General features: G+C 38.8%; 1 protein-coding gene across 5 annotated transcripts in view; it reads right to left on the bottom strand.

Moving 5' to 3' along the window:
* The window catches only part of LOC144017863 (semaphorin-4B-like), a 58453-nt gene that overhangs the window by 26323 nt on the left and 5388 nt on the right, over positions 1-26742 (bottom strand). The window contains exons 2-3 of one of the 5 annotated variants that reach the window (XM_077519819.1): positions 23240-23320; positions 8741-9162 (exon numbers count right to left, since the gene is read on the bottom strand). In XM_077519819.1, the coding sequence (XP_077375945.1) occupies positions 8741-8861 (121 nt within the window). In that variant the 5' untranslated portion in view covers positions 8862-9162; positions 23240-23320. Of the gene's footprint in view, positions 1-8740; positions 9163-9835; positions 10064-10099; positions 10168-10331; positions 10497-23239; positions 23321-26742 lie in introns of those variants that run through there. The other 4 variants (XM_077519820.1, XM_077519822.1, XM_077519823.1 and 1 more) reach the window with 4 other exon arrangements.

A 26742-nucleotide genomic window follows, 5' to 3' on the forward strand; every position in this document is an offset into this window, starting at 1 on the left:
CCTTTCAAATATGACAAAGTAGTAGCACAGATTAACATAATATTCCCCAAATAAATGATTGGGGTCGAAAGCACGATATAGATCAGGTTTCATAACATTTGGTCATTGAACCAATAGAAGATTGCTTCTGACCTTTGCCGAGTGTCAAAATTAATTTGCAACAAACCACATCAAGTAGTGTGTCATATTAAAAGGCCCTGATGACAGCTTCCTGGATTTGTTATTATATTGTCATTTAATCCTAATATGATGACAAAACTGTCCAAAAAAATGTATTTGTATTACCTGAAAAAGTCACTATTGAGGTAAAAAAAAAAATCAATTTGCAAGAAACTACATCAAGTGATACCTCATATTAGATTATGGCTTTCTAGATTTGTTACTACATTTTCACTAAACCCTATTATGATGACAAAACTATCAAAAATAGGTTTTTATGATGTAAAAAAAGTCACTACTAGGTCAAAACTTAAGTTGCAATAAACCATATTGAGTAATACCTCGTACTAAAGACCTTGATGAATGCTTTTCATATCTGTCATTACATTGTCAACAAATAAACCACAATAAGATACCAAAGTTACCGCTGAACATGGTGAAAAATGTACTCAGCAATAATCTAATCTAATCCAAGCATCCACAACCTCCAGTATATCAGAGCCTTGTCGCTACCTGAGATTGATGCACAATCCAAATGTGTTGTTTAATGTGGCTTTTTCAGAATTGTGTTCATCATATCGACTTGTGTGTACGCATCACAGTGAGAGACAGCTGCAACTCACAGATAACAAGCGCAGTCCGCCAGTGTCTAACGCTCGTTGCATGTTGATGAAGCACCATAGAAGGTGTCGCATCGTGACAAGTAAATACTTGATGAGGCTAAACGGAGGAACTTAACCCCTCTGCCGAATCAACACACACAAGGATGACTGCATAGCAAGACTCGTGTGACGCTCAGCTCCGTCATTAGCGTCTCTCATGTGTCAATCCGCTGACATGCTGCTGGCGGGCTACCCGAGGTGGAATCTGTACTCCTTGGTGGTATGCAAGCGACTTATTCCAACATGTAGCATGTAATTCCCTGAGTCGCAACAGAAAAAAACCCGACACATGTCCGTGCTCGCCTCATCACAGGTGAAGCCAGAAAACTTGTTTATACACACGAGAAGACACCGGATGCCATGATGCCATGTTGTGTGAAAGAATGTTAGAGAAAATGAGGTGCTGATTGGCGCCAAGAACGCTGTTGACGGACAGATGAGAAATGTGAGGCATATACAAGGGGGTTGTCATAACAACCAGAGCCCAGCAACTCAATGAGGTGATGATTGAATTACTTCAACTGACAGCAAAGTATGCCGCTGACTTTTAAAGCTACAGCAGGAAAACATAAAAGCTAAAGAAGCTAATAACAAATGAAGTTGTGCTGTCTCAAAAGAACATTGTCTCATTTAGAGGGAACTCAACACTGATGCTTCTGATAACACATGAGAAGTGTCCTGGCTGGTCCACTGGTAACATAAACTGCTAAAGTAGGTGATGCATACTCACCGTGGCTACACGTGATGCTAGTCACCTTATTACAAGTTCCCCAATTTGTTTGAAGGTATATTTTAATAAAAGGACAAAAATTACATATTGTTGCTTTAAGACACATGGAAGAGTTCCATTTTACAACCACTGTTGACAGGAAAAGTTTGCCTAAACTAATTGACAATTGGCCCATATATGTACGTTGCCTAAAAAGCTACCATATATGGACAAAAATATTGGGACATTTGGAAAATTCTGTTTTTAACTCATTCAAACCCAAAAACGTATAAATACGTTTAATACTTTGTCCTGCACTCACAAAATTGTATTTATTTGTTTTTTAATGCTAGAGCATTCATAAGGCGTTGATACCGCTTCTGACACAAAGAGGTCTCTTAAAGCAATGGTAGTTTGTCCAGCAGGTGGCAGCAGAGTATAAGAGATCAGCCACGGCTATGTTGCAACAAGCTCTTTTTCCCAGTGTTTTCAACAGGTTTGTGAATAATGATGAAACTTAGCTATATGCTAATGCTCATTGCTGCAAAACGGTAACAGATACAAAAATACTTTTTCCTGATGAAAGAAGAGACTAATCTTTCTTTTGGTAGGTTCTATGTTTTTATAGCAATAGAACAGAATATTCTGTGGACCTAGCTACCATTTACTGTAGCAAACAATAGGGAGCTATTTACTTGAGTTTTTATTTAACGTTTGAAGACATGGTACTGCCCCTGGATGATCGCTGAACTTTTTGCTAGATTTTTAAAAACAAAAATGTCTATTGGCTAAGATTTTTTTTAAACTCCAATATTTTACGAACCCTAAACGTTGTTCAATAAACATATGCTTAAAAATAAAAAAATAACGGTTGGCCAATATTTTCCCTTTCAGTGAAAATGAGTATCGGCACCAGATATCAGATCGGCATCCTTGACTACTAACAATCGGTATTAGCCCTGAAAAACCATATTGGTTTCTCTCTAGTCCCAATAGTTTTGACCATACATCTGCGGCCGTGTACATATTTTAACATTCACTATCTATGTGAGTTGCACATTCCTGCAGATGGTTTGCGCCGCTTGCTAAGTGCACTCCGTGGAAGCAGCCATGTGATTAAGGCCTAAGTGCTAACGCAGCATACAGACCCACTATCATGTGTGTGTGTGTGTGTGTGTGTGTGTGTGTGTGTGTGTGTTGTAATGATGAGTTGTGCAGTAGCCTGCCACTCTGGTTGCACACGCACCGCAAAGTAAGCCGAGCAGGCGAGCGGGCGGTCGGAGAAGACTGAACGTCGCATGCTGATGGTTTTGTGCACGCGCTGCTCAAACAGCTGGAAGCTTTTAACGTTGACCGAGCCGCACCGCCGCCACCGCTTGCTTCCTGTCACCGTACTCCACACATGCACCGCTTTGCCGAGAGGTCCAATTACCCCAGCCGGGGGCTCAGTTCTGATAACGACCAGCATGGCACTTTTTTCTTAAGAGTGTGGAATGCAAATTTCACTCAGGCGATTACAAAAATATATATAAATCATAAAAAGACATTTTATTGTGCAACCCTTTGGAACAGAATTATAAAATGTTCAAATACTGTGCAGGTAGGGTTTTTAGTCGCATTTTAGCATAGTTAATTGTCAGCAATAATAATAATAATAATAATAAAAATGTTATTTAAAGGGCAAGTAAACCCCCAAAAACATTTTTTTGACAATAATATGTTCTCTGCAGCCTCACTAGTCTAAATATGGTATTCTGGTTAATGTTGCGTTAGTGGAATATGAGTTAAGCAGTAAAATCCAGCCGTTTTTATCCATCCCAGGGGGCGGCCATTTTGCCACTTGCTGTCGACTGAAGATGACATCAGTGTTGCTCAGGTCTCCGGTAACAACCAATCACAGTGCAGCTTCAGAAAACAGGCGAGCTGTGATTGGTTGTTGCCTGAGCCCTGAACAACTGTAATGCCATCTTCAGACGACAGCAAGTGACAAAATGGCCGCCCCCTGAGATGGATAAAAACGGCTGGATTTTGCTTCATAACTCACGTTTCACAAATGTAATATTAATCAGAATGTTATGTTTAGACTAGTGAGGTCACACAACATATTATTGTCAAGAAATGTTTAAGGTTGACTTTCACTTTAAATAATATCTTTAATTCCATTTTAACTAAAGAAGGTCAAAAACAGAACTGCAATGAGGTAACTGCTCTGCCAGAAGATCAAAGCACCCCCAAATCAGCCATCCAATCACTCCATGTCCTGACTTGCAATGCTGACAGTCACTGGGGTACGTATTTGAACGCTATCTGGTCTATTGCAATGATTTGCAGCATTACACCCCACAATTCATTTCGAGTGAGTGAAAATCCAAAGGAACTGCAATTAGTTAGGTGGAAAAACATGAATAGACCCAAACTGTTATGTCACATTGGATGCTTTAAATGACGTCTACTGTCCAAATGTTAATGTTAACAGCATGTGAAGCCGCGTAATCTACTTTCAATGCAGCACATTCAGGGAGAAGTTGTCACTTTTGATTCATGATAATGTGTAAATTCTCCCAAAAAGTGCATGTGCATGCCGAATACTAATTGCGCTCCAAGTGCAGCATCGCCGTGGAAAAAAAAACCCCAAAACACTGCATCTGTCTGGTCGTCGTAAAAAATAAAACAAATTGTTGCGAGATGTTGCCCAGACTTCATCAATCAGAGATTTGCATCTCCCCTGCTACAAAAAAATAAAGAAAAAATCCTAATGCAGCGATCCCGAAAAATGTTTCATGACCCTCACATTCCGGTCTGTCCACCTTAATTAAGAGCTACAAGGTCATTTCTCACCGGCTGCTATTCTGCGCCAATCAAGCTGTTGAAATGTGTCAGGACCGAACTTTTCTCCACATCCTCTGGAGCGTGTAAAAGGGGGATGAGGCCATTAAAACCATGCCGCAATTATGTCGCTATTGTCCCGAGCGTTGTTGAGTCGGATGCGAGCATTTGTGAGTGTCACCATTGCTAGATGGAGGTCTGAAGACTCCCTTTCTTTCAGGATCAGTGGGCGTATCCCTACTTTTAGGCTGACAAAATCAAATGTTGAAGAAATATCATATTTCATTTCTGTGAAATGATATACAGTGTTCACGAGTCACAACTCACAAATTCAATTTTTCTGTTTTCAGTGGTGCTTTGCCAACATCTTGTTATCCATAGGCATCTTTTTTCTTTTCTTTTTTTTTTAAGTTTTGGTGCAAATTGCTCACAGATTTTTGCTATTTGCAGCAAAGCTTAATCCTTATTAATTGGAGAATAGTGTAATATAAAGCCTGTAGACCCTCAGCTGTACGCCAAGATGTATGCCAATGTGCCAAGAACAAACCTCCTCCTATGTATTCTTGTTCGACTCAATCCGGTGCAAAGTGAGCACAGCAGCGCCACCATTTTACAGGCCTGAAAAACTCTGTAAAGGAAAAATAAATATCTTCTAAATTAAACACCACTAAGTGTTAATAATGCAGCAAAATGTGAAAGATAAGGAAAAAAAAAAACAATCAGCAAGTATATAAAATGAGGCTTCAATATCAAGACAAATCAATCTATTCTCTAAATTATCAAACACTGACTGCGCAGAAACCACACCCTGTTTAAAAATTGTTCCATTGCTGAAATATTGAAATATTGTCAATTTCTGACCTGGTGAAATGACATACGCACTCAAAAAAAGACAAACGAAAACCTAAGAATACCCAATATGTGGGAATATGGTAATTATATTCATTAAAGAAACATGTTCATTATTATTGTCACTCTCAGAAAATTGCCAAAGCCCCTAAAAAAGAAAAAAAAAAAATCTAAAATAAAATAAAATAATAAATAAATAAATAAATAAATAAATAAATACATACATACAAGAAAAATCTGCAAATATGTGAACCTGCAGTCCACTGTATTCTTAAATTCCTGTCATTTAAGAGAAAGCTATTTCTTGCTGCTCACCATTCTGAGTTAATCGAGCTGTTGAAATGTGTCCGGATGGAACTTTTCTCCACATTCCCTGGAGCGTGCAAAGAGGCGGACTCGGCCATATAAACACTTTGACCCGACGTGCCGCAATCGCAATGACGTGCCTATTGTCGCGGCCATTGGTGGCCTCAGAGGTGAGCACTTGTGAGTGTCACCCCTGCTCGTCGTGGGTTCACAGTCTACATTTCTTCCAGGACCAGTAGGCGTGTCCTCGCCGGGTTTTAGGAGGGCATCGTAGCATGTCTAAAAAGCATGCGAGTATTTGGGCGGGATGCCTGAAAACACGGGCAGCCTGCCTCCGCTGCCGTCTGCATGCTGCCAAGGTCGTGGATTAGCATGCATGAGAGCCGGCACACAATATTACGGTCAATATAAATCAAACATATATAGAAACTGACATAGTGTACAATGAATAAAGAATGCTAAAAAGGGGAAAATGGTTATAGCGGTCCTGTGGAAAATGCATTTCAAGCCGTGTCATGTCATGTCCATTATAAGAGGAGAATGTAACCTCTAGAAGTTGTAACTTGTGAACAACCACAATTATTTATACAACTGTACAGTATACTGTGCAGCTGCAGCAATATAAAAAGTCTACACACCCCTGTTCAAAACCCCAGCTTTGGTGATATTAGAGAAGAAAAAAAAAAAAAAGTTGTTTTTTTTCCCAGCAAAGTCCATTTGTTTTTAAGTATCTGCCAATACAGTCTTGATCCAATACCTCGGCAAACGTATTACAAAGAAAAAAAAAAAAAAAAAAAAAGAGCGTATCTAAATTGTTTGTCGAGGCCAATCAGCTGAAGATCACGTGATTGACGCTAAATTCCGATCATATGGTCGAATTGGGACAAACTAGTGAAGTTGGGGTGCCATGACGACAACGGTACCGGCTACTCAATGTTCCCAACTTAGGGCGTTTATCCACTATATTTCATAACTTTAACAACACCTCTCAACTATTACTAAAAAAAAAAAAAAAAAAAAAAAAAAAAAAAAAAAAAAAAAAAAAAAAAAAAAAAAAAAAAAGTTTTTTTTTTTTTTTTTTTTTTACGGTGTTGGACTTCTGGAGATCCACCAGAGCAGCAGATGTTCACCTCTTCTTGTCCAAAACGAATCCAAAAAAAGTGACCTAATAAGATTTGATTGTATTTTCACTTATGGGCGCAGTATTTCATCATCAAGCTGCTAAATAATACTCAACCATGAGGCGGTGTAGAGCATGACATCATCAGATGTAAATACTTCCCACAATTCTCTTAGTTGGGCAATTTTGCACCGCAGAGACCTAGCAAGCAATTTACAAGTCCATTTTCCATGGTATGACCGCTACAATGCAAAAATACCAAACCACTCAAATGGACTTAGCTCCGTGGGTCAGTAATGTTATTATTTGTTCTCTATGATAACAAAAGAACGTAAAACTTTTCTTGTTCAACCTATGTCAATTGACAGTTTGTGGAGCAGCAGGGAACAGAAAAGGCTGTAAAGTCCACATGAAATAGTATCCAGCGCTTAAATATGCAAACATAAGCTTTTTTTTTTTTTTTTTTTTTTTTTTTTTTTTACATCACAGCGGTGAAAAACAAACAGCTCAAATCTTCTCAGGTTCAAAACTTTGAACGACCCTTTGTTGATGCAAGCAAAGAAATAAATAAACCTCTTTTGGCTCGAGAGACGTTTGTGATTATGAGAAACACGCCGCATGCCCAACTTTGCTCCCATGATCCTTTGTGCGGCCCTAATGAATAACAGACGAGCTCTCCCGCCGCAGCCGCCACAAAAAAACCCTCCACTCGGCGCACATGAGAGATTAGCCTGCTCATTAGGTGAGAGGCATGGAGAATGGCAGTGAATGGAGGAAGGACAAAAAAGATGTTTTTCCAGGAAAATGTTCCCTTTAAGGGAGGGAAAGTTCTTCCTTTTTATTTTCCATGCATCCGATTGGGACCATGGCAAAGATTTTACGGGGGTGACATGTTTTACCTGCTGTGGAACAGGCCACTTATTCACGCTTTTTAATTGTTTGTCTAAAGTGACTTAGCGTAATCCATTTAGGTGTTTGACAAAGAAGTTAAATGGCTTAAGCGAGAGAAAGGATGCGCTTCAGAATGAAAAGTTACAGCCTGACGTGACTTCCAGCCAAACCGGCTGCTTTCAAAAATGGACTTTAGATGATGAGCTTACACATCCATGTCATGACAGGAGGCTATCCAAGGAGACAGCTGACAATTTCTATTTAAGTTCCCATAATGCATTGCTGTAGTCATTTAGCCCAAAGGACAAGCCAGCACAACCAATACTTTTAATTACACACACGCACCGAATGTAACACTACGAGTGGTGTTAGTGACAACAACAAACCCTCGACTCAAGGCAATTGTTTGAAATACTACTTATATACTGTTTCACAAATATATGATACCACTCTATTAAGTAAGGTTTATTAAGCCACAGCTGCCCTAAATATTTCGTTAATGGTTGATAAAAATTTGTATTTTAGAGCTTTCTCAAGCAATTTTCAAAAAATCAATGGTGCAGCGGCTTCAGCCTACAATTTTTTAATTGATCATTAGGATTTATATTTAAATTGATTGTCTAAATGCACCCTTCGATTGAGTGTAGCCTGCCTCTCACACAAATGTGCACTAGGAAAGGCTCCAGCTCACCCGCAATATTAATGAAAGTGGATGGATGGATGATATATTTAAAAAAAAAAAAATGCATCTCAAATTAGAAAGTACCACTCCAGTGATAAGGTGGCAGTAATGAGCACCATAACAACACCTGCCCAACAGAACAAATGCTCTTCATGAAAAGATGGATCGCCTCCTTGCACTTGGCACATAGGCATATTTTTAAACAGTAACATTATAAGGCTCAATGTTTCCATTCCATGAGGATCCAAGTGGATCCATTCCTGTGTTTTTGTGCGTGGGCACAATTATGATTGCACGCATTTTATTTGTACACGTGCGCACCTGGGCCGACAAGCACTTCATCACGGCAATTCACTCATGCAAATGAAGGCTTGAGTCCACATTCACTGCAGATGGCCGAGCCTTGATGAGGACTCATTCTTACTATGGTATAATTTGCCATCAAAACCCCATCGCTATACGGAATGCGATTAAAAAAAAAAGTCATATCATCATCAACATTTTTAGACTATGTTGAGCTGTGGGATGTTACTTACTGTATGGAAAAGTGATTCGCGGCGTTACGTCGTCGTCTATGGTTGTTGCTGATTGGACGCAGAGGGCCAACAAGAGGGCGGCAACCGCAAGGCAGCGCGTGCCTGCCGCTAATGTCCACATGGTTATCCTACCCTCACACCAACAAACACAAAAGAACAGTGTTTGTTTTAACTCTCCTCGGAATTCATGAAGCTCCACCAGACTCCAGAGCTCAGCTTTCTATCCTCGTCGGCATCTTCGGGGGGGGGGATGTGGCGAGGTAGTAAATGTGCCCTTCACTTGATCCTTGTATTCCCACAGGTCCTCCTCACACACGCCGAGCAGACTCTTCGCACAAAGACGAGGAATCCTTTCTGGATTAAAAGTGTGCTTGTTTTTTGCTGGTGGATGTGATCCGCACTAAGCTTCAAGCAGTGGTCATCTGTGGAGAGAACAGAGGGAAATGCTCTTTTAAGTCTCATGCAAGAATATGGAGAATTAAAGCTGAACTAGAACAACACATTCTGTTTCTGACAACAAAAAGAGAAATTTGGCTGAATTTTACTGCAAAGTCGAGATTTAAAGAGATTCTCCGTTTTTGTTTTTTGGCTTTGCCAATAAAATAGGGCACCCCGTTAGCTCTCTGTCCTGAGATCAGAACATGTATTTGTCACAGTGATGCCAGAAACAAAAGCGAGGCCACTCTTTGAGCACGCTGCCAAAAAACAACTCCATGAAAACGCAAGCAGCTGGCACTCGACGCACAAACTTCATGCTGTAGCGTCACAAACTTTTGCCATTTTTACTCCCCACTGTATAAAATTACGCTGTCATTAGCAACCACAGATGATTATGTGGAAGCTTGGCTCAAAATTTTGGGCTGTGATGAGAATTAATGAAAGAACAGCAAGTCCAAAGACAACTCTGTAATTTGTATCAAAGAGGCACAATGAAACCATCTGCTTTGTGACTTTTATTGGCTTTTAGCGCTCATCCACAGCCTTTCTGAAGATTCACTTTGCCCATTTCTATTTATTGTGTATATGTAACAAATAAATAAATAAATAGTAAATTGGCCAGGAAATGTTCGATTAATTGATAAATATAAATCGTACCTTACATTATAAAATTAATCGTGAAATGTGTCCAAGTGGTGTTAGCCATACCGCTTCAGCTAGTACAGTGACAACAACAGACTGTGTGACATACTATTGATCATGGAATTTTTCACTTTACAGTTAAGTACACTGTCTGTACACTTGTCTTGATGGTATGAGTCATCCGACCTACAAGTTTTTCGAGACGCTTTAACTTGCGAGAAAAAGTTTGAGAAACAAGTGCTGTGGCACTTAAGTCAAATTTCTAGTGACTCTACTCACAAAAACACACGCACACATTTCCCAGTTTACTTTTTTCCTCCAGAAAAAAATTATAAAAAAATAAATAAATACGCCTTACGAATGTCACACAGTCTAAATTTAGCATCACCGCTAATGTCCGACTAGCACGTCGCGCTACTACTATACGTTAATGTTACTCACAAACATGGCCAAATGTAACCAAACGTCACACAAATATCACATTAACGTACAAAGATTATAAAATACTCACACTCAAAGTCATTGCGTTCTGAAGGGACCACATGCAGATAAAGACACGAAGGTGCAGGTGGCTGCCATGCATTTCATGCACTGATTACATTCTGTTTGCTACTTCAAGGTTGCATCATTTTCAAAGAGGTATCGAAATGACATCAGTCACTTCAAACGTGCGTCAAGTGGCGTCAACGGTCATGATGAGCAGAACACTTCTTCGTTTGTCTGGATGACTGTATTATACTGCCGCCCGGTGGCCAAATCATGCACGGAAGAAGGAGCTGCAATGTGTTATCATGATACACAATCTGTTTGTTTATATTGTTTAATTATGTAATGAATATTTTTTTTAAAACAACAACAACAACAATAAAAAACGTAATTTACAGCGTTGTGTTTTTTGTTTTTTTTTAACTAAAACACTGTGAAAATTTGTGTTGTTCTTTTGGGGAGACTGGAACAGATTTTTGGTGTTTCCATACATTTCAATGGGGAAACATGATTTGTTTGGAGTCACTACAACCCACCCAACTTTATTAGGCCTACTCACAATCATACGCATAGCCTAGACATATCTAGAAATAGACATTACTGCTTATGAACTTCTTGTTTGATGCAATTCGCATTCTAACTTCTGGCATAACAAAATTGAATCAATCTAATTTAATCAGCTATTATGTATGTAGGAAACTGGTGGGAAAATGTGCAACCCGGGTGTTACAGTATATACACGGCCCGAAGTCAAACCCTGTGTAGTTGTTTCAGTGGGAAACTGTATTGAGAATGGACCAACAGGAGTGGTGACACGTCTGGCTAAAAAATAATAATAATTAATTAATTAATTAATTAATTAAATATAAGAAAAAAATACAATTTGTCAGGTTATGAAATGTAAAGAAGAGTGGCACACATGATAGCAACACCACAGATGAAATGACAAATATTGCTGTGATGCTACATTTACATGCCAAACCTCCCCCAAAGTTCTAAAGAGATGCTGATGTTTTGACAGTAAACAGCCCAGAGCACATGGCGTCTCTGGACTAGGGCTTTTTATCAATGCAAACACTCCCTCAAGAGCTCATTCAAAGGGTTTTAGAGCAGGTAATAAATCCATTGGCAGGGCAGGCTGGCTGGAGAGGGACGGGCAGGCTGCGGTGATCTGCAAGTGGCCCCCGGTTGTCTGGCAGCCGGTGATGGCAGTCTTCCTAGTGATCACAGCCACCAGGCAGATTTGCAGATTAGCGAGAGGCTGATTAAGCAGATGAGATAACTCTAATGATAGAGTATTATATTAATGTGACAGTTCAGTTTACCATTCAGTGATAGGGTGCCTAGAGGCGAGACACATTAAAGAGTTTTGGTTGAGAAATGAAAGGTCCATGAAACATTAGGAAAAGAATGGGAATAACAACACAATATCCATGATGTACTTTACTGCCACCTGCAGGACTGGAGGGGAACAGTTTAACGTGTTGTACATTGCTCTACTAATGTAGTTACCATATTTTCCTTTGTAGCACTCATTGTTGGGTTACATAGAGAGTCATACTATTTACACTGACAGTGGGATGTGCCAGTCAAACTCAAACTGGCATCCCTAGTATACTCTCTAACTGGAATTTCCCTTGTTCCATGAGCATATCATTACTCAACACGAGAGGTCGTTGAATATTTAATGAAAGCAAAGGCTTTCAGAGAGGATTCCCGGCACTTTTGCGAGTTTATACAGAGCATAATCCTACGGAGCCGCTAAAGTGACATCATGGTAGAAAAACAAAACAAAAAAAACTTTGCGTTCCCTCTCAAAAGACTTTGCGTTCTCTCGCAAAGATTCGTTCCCTCGCAAAACAAAAAGCGACGAGGATGGAACGTTTGTAAACATGACACAAAGAAGTCGGAAAGCTTTCCCAAAGCGACTAGGATGGAGCATGTATTTTCCCACTGCTTTGTTTACACGTCGCTCTTGGTCACATGGAAGATGACCCGGAAGTGTTTACGGCGCACCTTAAGGTGACATTTTCACAAGGTGAAAAAAAACAACCTTGCGTTCCCTCGCAAAACAACTTTGCGTTCTCTCGCAAAGATTGCGATGGAACGCAAAGTTGTTTTGGGAGGGAACGCAATCTTTGCGTTCCCTCGCAAAGAAGTTATTTTTTCTACCATGTCACCTTAGGGGTTCCATATAATCCATATAGAAAATGTGTCAAAACATTTTTCTAACCTTTTGTCACACCAGCGAGTACCTTAAGACCAACAACAACAATTTCAACTGGAATTAACACACTGTTAGTGGCCTGATACAGCTTCAGTAGGTGACACAAAGCATCCACGTCAGCTTGCTCACAATGTAAAAAATCAGATGTTGGATTTGGGGGAAATCCAGTTAATGCAATGACCCATGAAGTAAGACCTTAGCAATGTGGATGCAACTGAGAGCACATAAAAGGCAAGAAATGACAATTATGGGACTTCCATTTTCAAATGTCCTGAATCAGACTGCTAAGCTAAACTGCATTCTTCATCAAACATAAAACTAACATTTAAGCATATTTGCAAGCGGCACAAATAAGTACTTTATTCCTATTAAAATAATTGCACACAAGTGCCTACTTTTGATCACTGAATTTGGTATCTTCGCCAAGTTAGTGCCATGCAGTTGAAAATGTTCAGATGGCTTCTTTACAATGCAAGTAGGGCCATGTAGCCCATCTGGCTCATCAAGGAGAGTCTCTTCTGCTTCATGTACTGTATGGATAAATGGGGGAATCTGGTGCCATATTGCTCACAGTTACAGATTCATTAACCTTGAGAACTCCCATGGAGGCTCCATATTAACACCTACATCTGTTGGGATGAAAGAAGGAGCTAGACAGCATGACAAGTTCCCATGTAAGAGTCACACAAATTTAAAATGGCTTACTGGTGTGGTGTTGTTATTACTACCGATGTTTATTACTGTTATTCCTCAGTTCATGCCTAAAAACCACAACTGGTAGGGGTTTGGGATTCTAGCAACGATCCAGCAGAGTTACCGGAGCCATTGTGTTGGGAACAGAAAGAGCTCAGTGGGTGACTGACAAGACAGAGGCATCATGCTGGGTCTGTCTTTATAGCTCACATTTAGCACAGCCTGCTAAAATGTAGCAGGGGAAAACACAGATTTAAAATTCATAGACGTATATATGGAACATTAACTTTCCAATTCCGAGCTATGATCTTGGATTCAATTTAGGGGGGGGGGGGGGGGGGGGGGGCACTGTGTGCATTATTTACTTATTTGCATATTATAACCATAACAAAATGGGTGATAAAATGTAAATTAGCTAAGAGACGAACTCCTCACAGCATGAACTCCATTGACTTGCACGATTAGGGAAAGAGATGAGTCAACGCGAGGCGTCGTCGTCAATTGTTCGCTTTGCATAACAAACGGCGCATCTTCGTCGCCTCGGAAGCGCAAATGTATCATGACGTTGCCATAGTGACAATACAGCAAAGTTAAAGGTTTATTGACTTGGGCACACACTTGCTCAACTTTGTTCACACAGTATATAAAATGCACACTTCAAAAAAACTTGTTTTAAAAGAGCCAGGCCAACATGCACACTCCACACAGGAAGGAAGGTGAGATAACCCTGCTGAAAAGTGCATGTTATTAACATGGGAATGAGACAGGTGGGAATAAGACAGGTGGGGACGATGGAGACAGAGTTCCTGCAGACGTCTCCCAGACTCCTAAATAAATCACCAGTGGGTTAAAAATAAACTGCAACCCCTCCTTGTCGCAGTCAGGCCGGCCGGCAATTGACTGCAACTAAATGCATCAATGCTGGCGACTTTCCGCGTCAAAGCATGACTCAGCACGTCTGGCAAAAAAACGAGGTCGGAGGGAAGAAAAATGAAAGATGAGACGGCAGCAGAGCGCGATGACATCATTGGGAACAAAACGTGGCGCACCTTTTTACAATATGCAAGATGACACGTGACGTCAAATGGTTGATGTGGTCAACTTCTATCATGACGGCCTTGAATGACTGCAGTCATTCACCTTTTCATCATCATCATCAACATCATCAAAGCCAGCTTGTGATCAAACAGTAGCCGATATGTAAGGTTTTAAAAACAACACTACATGGTCATCAATATTTCATGAATAGTCAGAATTTTATACTTCTGAACTGTTCCCTTGGAAACTACCAAAACCATGGGCTATTGAACGCATCAGTCAAACAATACAGGAAAACGAGGCTCTCCTGAATTTCTCCAATGAGTGTAATGCTACAGTCAGATTCTGCTACCGGTACATACTGTAGGCTATGAATTCAATATCGTTCGCATAGATAGGTCTGTGCTGGGCGGCACAATTTTGTGTTTGAGCCAATGCGACTGGGGGTGAGCACATTTGCTTAAAAATTGGTAAATTTGAACTAGAAGCCACATTACGACATTCAATCAGTATGCAGGTAGTGTGGAGAAACAATGTAGACCAAAATTCTCATTTTGATCTGTGGGCACCGGTTGTACAAAATAACCTGCTTCCAATTGATAGTTCCGAGCTTATGTCACAAGTTAAAATGGCGGTCTTAATTGGTGAAATGACGCTCTCCGCTCATTGAAAAGCATTGGACTTTTTGGATCCTTGTAATTTGATTTGTGAGGATTATTTTGATTTCAAAATATGATGAAATCCTGTTTGACTAACAATCTTCCTGGTTTGTATGATAGTCAAAGGCAAAAGCGATAGAATTCACCGTTTGTTTTCACTTTATAAAGGAAGCATTTGATTTACGTTGCATTGGGGAAATATAAGAAATGCCCATATGTTCAGAATTATCAATACAAGACAAAAACGAACAGGGTTGGAGACTGAGAAACAAGGAACTTGGCGTATCTGGTAAGTGTATTTACTTGTTTGTAGCTGCTGAACTGTGACTCAAGATTGCAATAGCATTGACTGTCACCTGCGTTAGCAATAGCATAATAGCATTAGCCAAAGTTTTAGCACAAACACTGGCCACCTGATCAACTAGAAATACTCTTTTTTTTCTGTCAGAGGAGAAGGAGAAGCCCCTCCTCTTTCCTGTGGACCATGGTGTAAATGAAACAGCTACATTTGTCATAACTCCTGTGAGAATTAACCACAAGGCTCAGTGTCGTTTCACCTTCGGTGTGAACGCAGCATAACACTGCATCACCCAGAGTTGAGACTCATCGGATTCGTTACATTAGCATTTGTGTTTGTTTTTGTCATTTCTGCCATCCATTTTCTTTACTGTTCACCCCTTTCAGGGTCACACTGAGATAGAGGCTTTCCCGGCTGACTTCAAGCTACACCCTGGACTGGTTGCCAGTCACAGGGCAAACACAGTTCCAGATAACCATGGACTCTAATTCACACTGTCACTGAGTGTGTCATTTCTACTATGTAGCCTATCATCAACCATTACAATGCCAAATCTGATCGACCCATGAGTGACCTCATCCGTCGTGATCCGGTTTCATGTCAGCTCTGCTTGTGATTCATACAGTACTTACAGGGACACTGATGATATGAATATCTGTGCAAATTGAAACCAAAAGCATGTAGTGTGAAACATCCCACAGGGGGCTTTCCCTAACGTATCATTAATTATTCACTGTATCATCTTTCTATTGATTTGCGGCTGCCTTGAATCGTGCTGCCTCTCGCATATGTATTGTGATGGCTCAAGATAAGATCATAAATGTCAGTCGCTCTAATATGAATCACAAAGAAGATAATCGGAACAAAATTACTTGAAAATAACACAAGTACTTAATTGTTCAGTTTGTACCTGAACAGCGTACGCTGCCTACAGTTACAGTCGTGTCAAGCTAAGCAAAAACACCCATAAATGCAGGCCATAAAAGGACACTTCTATGCACACATATATCATTTTAAGTACACAGCACATCACAACATAACATTACCAACAATGACACGCATATTTGTTGCAGCTGTATGTACGCACATGTGGCCAAGCACGACACAACATGCGTCTTTTGAGAGCACCGCAACTAAAATAATTCGACTATTTCACTAATGGGTTCCGACTCATAAAAATGACCACAAAACTGCATTTTCCACTGACTATTTACGGATACTTAGAGGTTCCATCTACCCATGCAATTTTTTATTGTTTTTTTAAATAGCGCTTGTCTTTATTCGTGTCGCGGGTGAGCTGGAGCCTATCCCAGCTGGTTTTGGGCGAGAAGCAGGATTCTCTTTGGACTGGTTGTCGGCCAATCACAGAGTGCTAAATAAATAAGCATTCACACTCACATTTACATGTGTAGTGTTTTTAGAATTGAGTGTTCTAAAGATTACCACATCCATTAATTGGATAAAACTGGATTTTGCATTATTAAACACAATAACGTGTCTTCAATAGGCAGGGCCTGGCCTGGTGAGTGACGTGGGCGTCAGCGAATGAGAGTGTATAGTATAGTTGGATGACCTTCAGGCATGGGTACACCCTCGCCTGGTCACCATCAAATCGCCAACAAAACAATTTACAGGGCTCCAAGACTAACTTTGTACTTGGAGCAGTTTGACCCCTAACCTAGAATTTTAGTGGTGCAGGTAGAAAATGTAGGCTTGCAGACTACAAATCGACTTTGGAAGTAGATATTCACATTTCCACTCATTTACACTATATTAATGATAAATTTACTTGCACTGTCTCAAATTTTAGTAGCAAAATGTCACCATATCAAGGCACTCCAGAACCCTCCTTTTAGTGCATACATTTTTCCCAATTTGTCAAAAACATTAGAAGATGTCACCAATTCACGTGAGAATTCAGCTCAATGAAGATCTTATCTTATCTCATTTAATACTAAATGTTGTGCTTTGTGAATTTTTAATTTGTCTCACTAGTCTGTACTGCATGTCTGTAACTTTGTGTTCTTACTGTCTTGGCCGGGTCCCTCTTGAAAAAGAGTTGTTATTTATTTATTTATTTATTTATTTATCTCAACTGGACCAACCTGGTTAAATAAAGGTTAAATGAAATGGAAAAATAAAAATAATTATAATTTAAAAAAAGATCTAAATGATAAAATGTGTTTGCTTTAATATTGTTGTTGCTTAATTGTGTGTGTTTTTGTGAGGAAAGTGTGGACAACAGGAAATATGCTCCTTACGTCAGGTTTCATTTCTTGTTTGAGGGTTATCATCAAACATTTTCTCTTTGCTATGACAAAAAAAAATGCACAAAAAAGCAAAATACAAGTTGAATCGATATTCTATTTCCTGTTCTATGGTTTGCATCAGACTGATCTCCTTCTCAACTCCGAGACATAAACACATTTGTCACCATATGTTAACTTATTATTATTATTATTTTTTTTACACATGACTAGTAGCTATGACATCACCTATACAGTTAATGAAACTTCTATTCCAGTATGGAAAGGGTTAATTCTATTTACAGAGTACATTATTTCCATTGGGAAATTGATTATAAATTCAAAATAATTATTAAGTCGCCCAGCATCTCGAAAGATATTGCATTCAACCACAGGAGATTTCACATCCCCAACTAGTGAATAGGCCGGATTTAGTATGAAGACTCTCATTTGCATTCATTTAAATACAGCTCAGTATTGTTGAACAGTTCATTTTCAAGAGTGTCAGAGGAGATAAGAGTTTGGGGGTCAAATGGGTTCCCACTAATATACAGTTGACTTGAAACCGGCGATCATTTTCAGTAAAAGTGCAAAGTATAATTAATGGGCTGCGTTTCGTAATTCCCCACAGTCACCACTTGACCACGGCACCTCTTACACAAACTGCTTCGCACTTACCAGAAAATCCTTTAATGGCATTTAAAAATGGCCGCTATTAGTCTCAGAACTAGGAGGAAAGTCGATTAAACTAATCTCCTTTGTTTACGTGACTCTGCGTTTAGCGTTGTGACCCATTTGAAGTGGCGTGACACGACAGAAACTGTTTGGAAAAGGCCAAGTACATGCACCGTTTCCCTTAGAGGACTTCAGTGTCATTACACTCATGAAGACATGCGGTCCACTTCTACAAAGGCTGCAATGCTAATCTCTTACATTTGATTACATTTTCCTCAGATCTGCTGCCACTCGAGTGAAGTGCAGAAAAAAAATATCTCTCATTAAGAGACACATAGGCACAATTAGCCATTTATTGAAAGGAACAAAGAGTCAAACGCATAAATACAAAAAGAGCTACTTAGATTCTGACATTCTCTGAATCTTTTAATGAGATCATGAACGATAAATTACAAAATCAATCGAATATAATAATATGGTTGAAAAAGATTTGCAAATCACTGCATTCTATTTTTATTTACACAAAACTCCATTGGAATTAGGCTTGCATTATCATCTTTTTATATGTTGCCATGTGATCGGCAAAGTAAGAGTTTAATTCTGCTGGGGAAAGATGTTTACCCAAACTGCATGTGATATACTCTTGCATCTTGTTGTTTACAAGCTTGTAGACGCCGCAGTGGATCATGATCCACCTGCGTGACGATGCGAGTGGTGCATGATGCGATCAAAGTAACACTCACGCAATTACACAACGAGGCTTCCGTGAGGTCACTGTGCTGATTAGGCCACATGGAAGCAACTGTAAATACATGGCTAGCCACAGCAGACCGGCAATCTCATGACTTCAAGTCGGTTGTTGGAAGGAAGCCATTAAATCCCTGCAGTTTCAGCAACGTGACGACTCATTTCATTACCGCTTTTGACAAGCCAGACAAAAGGTCTTAAAAGGGCATCATGTACTTGTCAGTACAGTACAGTAGAGCTGCACAATCCGTTGAGATCCAGTAGGAGTGCAGCAAACTTTTACTAAGACATGAATGCTCAGTGTAGCGTGTATGCCTCACAATTGGGAGGTTTTGGGTTCAAATCTCAGCTCAGGCCTTTTCTGTGTGGAGTAAGCATGCTAGGCTAACTAATGACAACAAATGCTACAGAAAATGGGTGACTTGTTGTTTCCAGGAAGTAGTACTCAAACTTCAAATGGGAATGGAATTTAAATAGCTTAAAGCCCCTTTTCTGAATTGTTTAGTATTTGTCAAACTGCTGCTTGTTGTGAAGTGAGTTGAGTTATAAAGGGGTGTCAATATTTGTGTGTTAAATTCAAGAATAATGCATATATTTGTATAGAATTAGGTCAAGTTGCATTTTACAATTTAAAAAATGTGCAGAATTTCACAAGATACTTCATGTTAAAGTTATATAGCTCTTAATATGAAAAGAAAACTTCACTGAGCTCTCACCGTCTCACAAATGCAATTATGCTATCTAGTGGCAGAAAAATGAACAACACAAATCAATATCACACGTGTTTTTATTTTACATTACAGTACAGTACAGTACAACTTTTAATTTTAACTCAATTTTATGATTTATTATGACATTACTGTATCGACTAAAAGATGCAGCCATATTTCTATTTAATTTTTTTTTCCCACTTTTATGTTAACAAGAGTCTGGAAACTTATTGTACATTTTATTGTACATTTAAAACAGATAAAATTTGCAATTAATCATGAGTTAACTATTCAAGTCGTGATTAATTACGATTAAAAGTAGTTATAAAAGCGCACATTTTTGCTCGCAAGTCAAAGAAAAAAATATATAATAATAATAATAATAATAATAATAATAATAATAATAATAATAATAATAATAATAATAATAAATAAATAAATAAAAACCGGTGGACTGTTCGTATATCAAAAAGTTGTGTGGCTCATATCCCTGAGGGCACAACTCATAGCCAAAGATCTCCTGGGTTTGAATCTTAGCTCAGGAGTTCACATGAATTATCAATTTAATCAATAGGTAAGTTCTCTCTGAATGGTCTGAACTCCTGTTGCCTCATACTGAGCAAAAGAAGAATGAATCATTGATGAATCTCAACCTCTCATCATTCACATCATGTTGGACTTCTTTCAAACCAGCCAAGTCGTGCACTCCATTTTGCCCAAATTGCCTCAGGACACGATTAATCCACATGATTATCAAGCTCATCCACGGCTAAATCAAGTCAGCCTGAGCACTTACTCTAGATTGCTGCTATTCTGTTCACCCTAAGCTTTCTGGCAGGTTTCAAACACACCAGCTGAGGCTCCTCTGCTTTGTTAGCTATCAGGTAGTGGTCCTGTTTTTTTGTTAGCTGCCAATAAAGGAAGTCATAAGTCAAAATGAGGTGCTCCCTCCTGGCACCAGTGACTGATAGAGGCCACAGATAATAACCGGCCACAATGAATAAATGAATGAATCTTAAACTGTGAAATTGAGAATAATCAGCTTTTTTAAAATGCTTTTTTTTGTCTAATAAGCATCTGCTGCTATGTATTGTTCTGAATGACAGCTGCTGTAGCACAATATGATGGCTGTGTTTTGCAATAGAAAAAAACATAGTAAATCAGATAGTTTTGAAAGGGCTAAAGGAGTGGATTTTCATAGAAACACATTCCGGACCAGCTGTTTTTCATCGCAAAGTGAGAGTTTTATCTTTTTCCCTGCACTAGTTTCAAAACAGAGAAGCAAAAAAAAAAAAAAAAAGAGGAGACAGGAATTCGTCTCTGGAGAGAGAGTAGCTTGTTGCATAATAGATTTCCATCTCAGCCTTGTTCAAATTGATACTGGCTCTAAGTTCTGACAACCATACACCTCCATTAAATGCCACCCCCAACATATACACAGTATGCTTCGAATTGCTGTAACAATCAGAGCGTGGGCGGATCATAAATACTAGTGCTATCAGTGCTCCATATCGGCGAGTACTCAAGAGTCATACTGGTATCATTTTGAAGAAATAAAATAAACAAAATAAAGCAGTAAAACAACTTGATTTAAGCAAGACGAGAAAAACAAACACAAAGTGCACACTCACATAGGAACTGCTGTCAGCCACAGCTCACGCCCAGACAGTCACACGCAGCCTCGCTACCCTACCTGGCCCCTTACCTAATTTTCAGAGACCACTGGGCCATCATGAGGTTTTGTTAAAAAGTCTCTCCGCTCTGGTCTCCACATGCTGACCATTCCATGCGGAGCTGTGGGTGGAGCATGCATGTTTGTTTTCAGTGTTTGAATGTGTGTGTGATTGTGTGGGTGGGTGGGGATCCCATGTGTGTGTGTGTGTGTGTGTGTTTTTTTCTTTCAGCAAAAGGAGGAGGATGCGGAAGAGGAGGAGGAGGCCATAAGTGTTTCAAGGAATACTGCTTCCTGCAGATTTTGGTTTGCAGTAAAATGAAGGAAGACGAGTGTTCAAGCTCACTGATAGGCTATCGCGCTGCACATTCGGTCGTCTGAAGGTCTGATTTCATCATCGTCATCATCATCATCCTCTGTGTGATGTCACAATCAGCGACTCATCCACATGATTAATGCAGCAAAGCCGTTTCCTCTTTCTTCACAGGGGAATAAAAAGTGAAGTTTGTGATGAAATGTTACACAAGAGTAGCTTAAAGTCACACCCTGAAGTTTTGTGAAATCTTCCGTGCATGATTTGTCTTTTTCGCTGGAGTCTAACCACGCTGATTTTGGGAAAGAGACAGGGTACGCCCCATCATATCAACACATATGCACATTTGCCCCTGAAATCAAATACAATTTGAAATCAGGAGTTAAATTGTTCAATTTATATTGAGAAACAATTTGGTGGGAACATTTACACCAATGGTGAATTTAGATTCTTAATGCGCGAGTCTTTAGTGAACCTTGGAAAGCAGTGAAAAACAACGAGAATCCCACAAAGGAAGGCCTGAGATGAGATTTGAACCCAGAACCTCAGGTCTGTGAGGCAGATGTGCCACCACTAAGCATCGGCATTGACTAAACTATAACATAGATTTGTTCATTGTTGAACTTCGGCCAGGATTAAAGGGTGCGATAATAGTTATTTTTGACATGTCAGATGTTGAAACAGACTTGCACTTTCCATTGCATTGGTAATCTGGATTTGATCCAGATTTTGGTGTGAACCAGCCCATATGACAATGTTAAAAATGACAAAAATGGTCTTTTAAACTGCAAAAGTAATCATATCTATTTCAGATTAAAGCACAATTGTCTATAGGCAGCCTCAGATGCATCCAAGCAACGTTTAATCTGGAATTGATAGATGATGTGAACCCACAAGGCGATAATGTCATGAAACTGGAGACATAAAATTGATTAAATAAATAAATAAATAAATAAATAAATAAATAAATGTCTTACTTTTTAATTTTCTAATGTTATTTGCAACAATTAAAACGTTAAATTAAAGTTCTGGCTGTTTCTGTAATCGCCTACATTGGTGGCAAAGGTAAGATTGAAAAATCCCTTGCTTTTCAACTGTGCAATAAACAGTTTGCACACAATTTACTGTGTTTGCAGGTAAGTTTAAACTCTGTCTGTGTCCTGAATTTAATGCATATTGATTTTGTCATGAAAACGCAAAATGTTACACTTTTAATCTGTGCAAAACACATTACTCTCAGTTACATCCTAAAAAGCCATTTACTCTACCTATGTGCAGGGTAAAATGCTGCAAAATCAAAATAAGTTTAATCTGGATCGGATCCTGATTTACAATTTCATGATGTCTCAAAAGTTAATGATATAAAAATTTAAAAAAACGAAGAACAAGGCTTTAAGATTCTCTTATTTTTCTACAGTGTGTAATTTTTAACATTGATTTGGTCAACAGCAACATCTTTGCACATCTCTTGTAAGACTAAGGTCAACATAAAATGCTTGAAATTGAATTGCTCATTGCAAAGGATTTGTAGCGGACTAAGACAGCAAAAAAAAAAAAAAAAAAGAAGAAAAAGGAAATAAAAAGAGAAAAGAAACAAATCACTGCACGATTAAAAAAAAAGCTCCGCGTACACAGAAAAAAATATTGTTACTCACCACTCTTGGCTGCTAAATGCAATTTTAAAAAAAATACACACATCCGTGAAAAAGATCCAATGGTGGCAGAAGTCTGAGGTGCTGAAAAGAAGGAAAAAAGTAAAAAGAGATCAGATTTAAATCCACTCTACGCTGCTCCTCGCATTGACGTGTCACTCAAACGAAGTCCACTCTGCTTGTGTTTGTAGTATGTGTTTCAACAGCGGCTGCAAAACTTCAAGCTCCGCCCACATGCTGCCTGCCCTGTGTGCCTGCCTGCCGTGACGTCACTCGCCACTCGGGAGTCCTCAAACTATCAATAGAGTCAAAACAAATACTCGACTATATTTTGTCACCCGTGACATCCACTTTGGTTTGCTTTGGGGCAATCTGGAACTGATCCAGATTAAACTTGGTTTTACCTTATTCAAATGGAGTGAGAGCTAACCAAGTTTGGGAAATACTGTAAATCAAAGATTTTAGAAGGAAAAACAAACACTTTTTATGACATAACTGTTAATTCACATCAACATCTGGATCACATCTGGATGTACCTTGATTTGTTTTTATAGCTTCTGTCCCTGCATTCATGTATCAACAAGTGTTCGAATTAAACAAGATTTGGGGTATTATTATCCATATTAGATCCATACACCAAGTCAATTGTGTTCAAATTAAATGTATCTGCTACTGTACTTTTCTTTGTGTGAATTTACACCAAAATTTGGATCAGATCCGGTTTCACATGTTTCTGATTCTGATCCTTGCCAATTTTGTTGAAATGATTTAGTTGTTTTGTATTTTTGCACTATATAGAAGATGGACATTTTTTTTCTTTTCATGATGTCATAAATGTGTGGAATCATACCAGGATCAGTTTCAGTTTGACATTATATGTGAGATTATTTTTGGATATTTTATTGCATGTCTGTTTACACCAAAAATGTTGAATAGCTGCATTTGGATATTCCAGATTCTGACCCTAATTACAAATGGGATAGAAATGTTTTGAAGTGGGAATGATTTGACAGGTATTTTTGATTTTTTTTTTTCTACATATAATGTGGATTCACACCAAAATCTGCATTCGCACCAGTTGGATTTATTTTAAGTAATTTAATATTTACTATAAATTAAAAAAAAAAATAGTTTTTTTTTTTTTAAATAATTACTTTTAAATGAAAAATCTGGACTAATTCCGGATTAAACTTGGTTTGACATACCAGACTAAGTTGTATGTCAAACCATATTTCTCCCAGGCAAAGTTGTCTTTACTCTTTATATGTTTTGGCTATGAGCAAGTCACTGCTTCTTGTTCTTCTTATTCTTCTGCTGTGCTCTGCAGCCAAGTAGAACAATGAAGGAGAGCCGCGAGCGTCCGGCACAAAGAGCATTACAGAGGATTACGGGCAAAGGCAAAGACATGAACACAGGCGGACGCAGCCATTCATGTAATCTCCTTTCACTGCTGCAAAAAAGACTAAAATGTCACGTTGCGCTTGTCACACTGTAGTCATCTCCAATATGCTTTAACACCAGTAAAGCTCCTCTGCTTGAAACAACACCATTTGTCGCTTTGCTTTGTAGGAAAATGCAATGACGAACATTTCTCAAAAGTGGAATCAAAGCTGTATGTTCTGTGATACAACATACTCATTGTGTTCATTGAAGAAGCAATATGTGGCATTTGGACCTCAAACTATGAGTTTCAGAATGCAAACACAACCTCAGCTCACCTTAGAGGTCTACAAAGTTGATGAACCAGCCAGGACATCTCTTGTTGTTAATGCTAGCGTCAGTGCTAACATGATGCTAACATGTTGCGTTATTCTGCTGTGTTTGTGTCCGTGTTTAAATCTTCTTTTAAAAAGAAAGTAAAGGATGTCAGATGCTAGCAGAGTTGCTCTGCATCCATATCTCAATCCTGTGATAAGAAAAATGTGGCCTCCACTTTGTCGAAGTTTACGTTTGACAGCGGCGCCATTGTTGAACACATCACTCTCAATCTGCCGCCATGCTCAAAAAACACCCCAACCCTCGTTATCAAGACAAGAGAACGCACCGCCGAGCCGACTACACTGCAGCTATTCATATCAGGTCAGATTTTATTGGGGTTAAGTACATGACAAGCGCTCTTTGTCACACTGGATTTGGTGAAGTGTTGTGCGTCAATGTCTTCATCAAGGCATTCAGAAGGGGGCTGAAGATGCTGACATACTACAAAGTCATGAGTACATGACATGACTCAACCAGTGTCTGATAACCTTTAACCCCTCTGAGTCAGGAGAAAGGCAGAGAGACAGAAAATTTGGAGAACTTTCACCTAAAAGAATGTTTTCCTCTGGGTACTCTGGATTCCTCCCGGATTTGAAAAACATTCTTGCTCATTGAAGACTCTAGGTGTGAGTGTTAGTTTTTATTAGTATTTGTTTTGTTTTTCCACTTTATTTTATTTATTTTTTATTAGTTTTAGCATTAGTTTTAGGTTGCTTATAAAAACGGTTTTATATTATTTTAAAAGCAAACGAGAGAAAGACAGAGAGACAATGAACAGATGGATGGATTGAAACATCTTAAAAAGTGCAACATAGAATTCATTTTATGAGAATATATGCCTGCTTAATGTCAACCATGACATCAATCATTGTAAAAGCAATTACATTCACCCAATTGCCTAATTCCCAAGGGTAATGAGGAGACATGCATTTGAGGTGTGGATGATATATCCACGGAATAATTGGGGAACGGTGTCAATTAGAATGGATTCAAATTATCATTATATATTGTCATTAAAGTAAATTACAGGAAATATGGTATACACTGTATGCTTGTCAAATCTCAGCTCTCATCTTTAACACTCACTTTGTCTTCTTCTTGGTGAAAGATGTATTAGTGTGATATATTGTAACATTCAAAAATGTGTTTTCATATTTTAAAATAAAACACATTTTTCCAATCTTATTTTGTTTTCATTTTTACATTTTTATGTAATCTTAACAAAACATTTTTATTTTATTTTAATTAAATTAATTTTTAATTTTGAAAAAGTGTGAGATCATTCAACTTTTTAAATAATAATAATTAAAAAAAAAATGTTTCTTCTGATGTGGGCCATGATGTTATCTTTTTATTAGAGTAAGCGGGCCAAATAAAACGTGCAATGGATTGCAAATGCCCCCTGTGCGGAACTTTGGACACCCCCTATTTTCGAGTCTCTAATGACCATAACATGTATGTTTTTGGAATGTGGGAGGAAATCAGAGGACCAGGAGGAATCCCACACAAGCACAGGAAGAACATACAAACTCCACAGGAGGACCCAGAACCGGAAAACTTTGACACATCACTGCACATGGTAACAATTTAGCAACCATGTTGGATTTTCATCCAGTAGATTCATTAACACCAATCTTTGAACAGTTATGTTTAATTGGGACGTGCCAGGAGGCTCACACTTAATGAAGTTATTGCTGTGCAGATGTCATGTGGTCAGTGAACAAAGAGAGTAAAAAAACCACACCAAA

The sequence above is a fragment of the Festucalex cinctus genome, chromosome 4 (assembly GCF_051991245.1).
Source record: "Festucalex cinctus isolate MCC-2025b chromosome 4, RoL_Fcin_1.0, whole genome shotgun sequence".
NCBI lineage: Eukaryota > Metazoa > Chordata > Actinopteri > Syngnathiformes > Syngnathidae > Festucalex > Festucalex cinctus.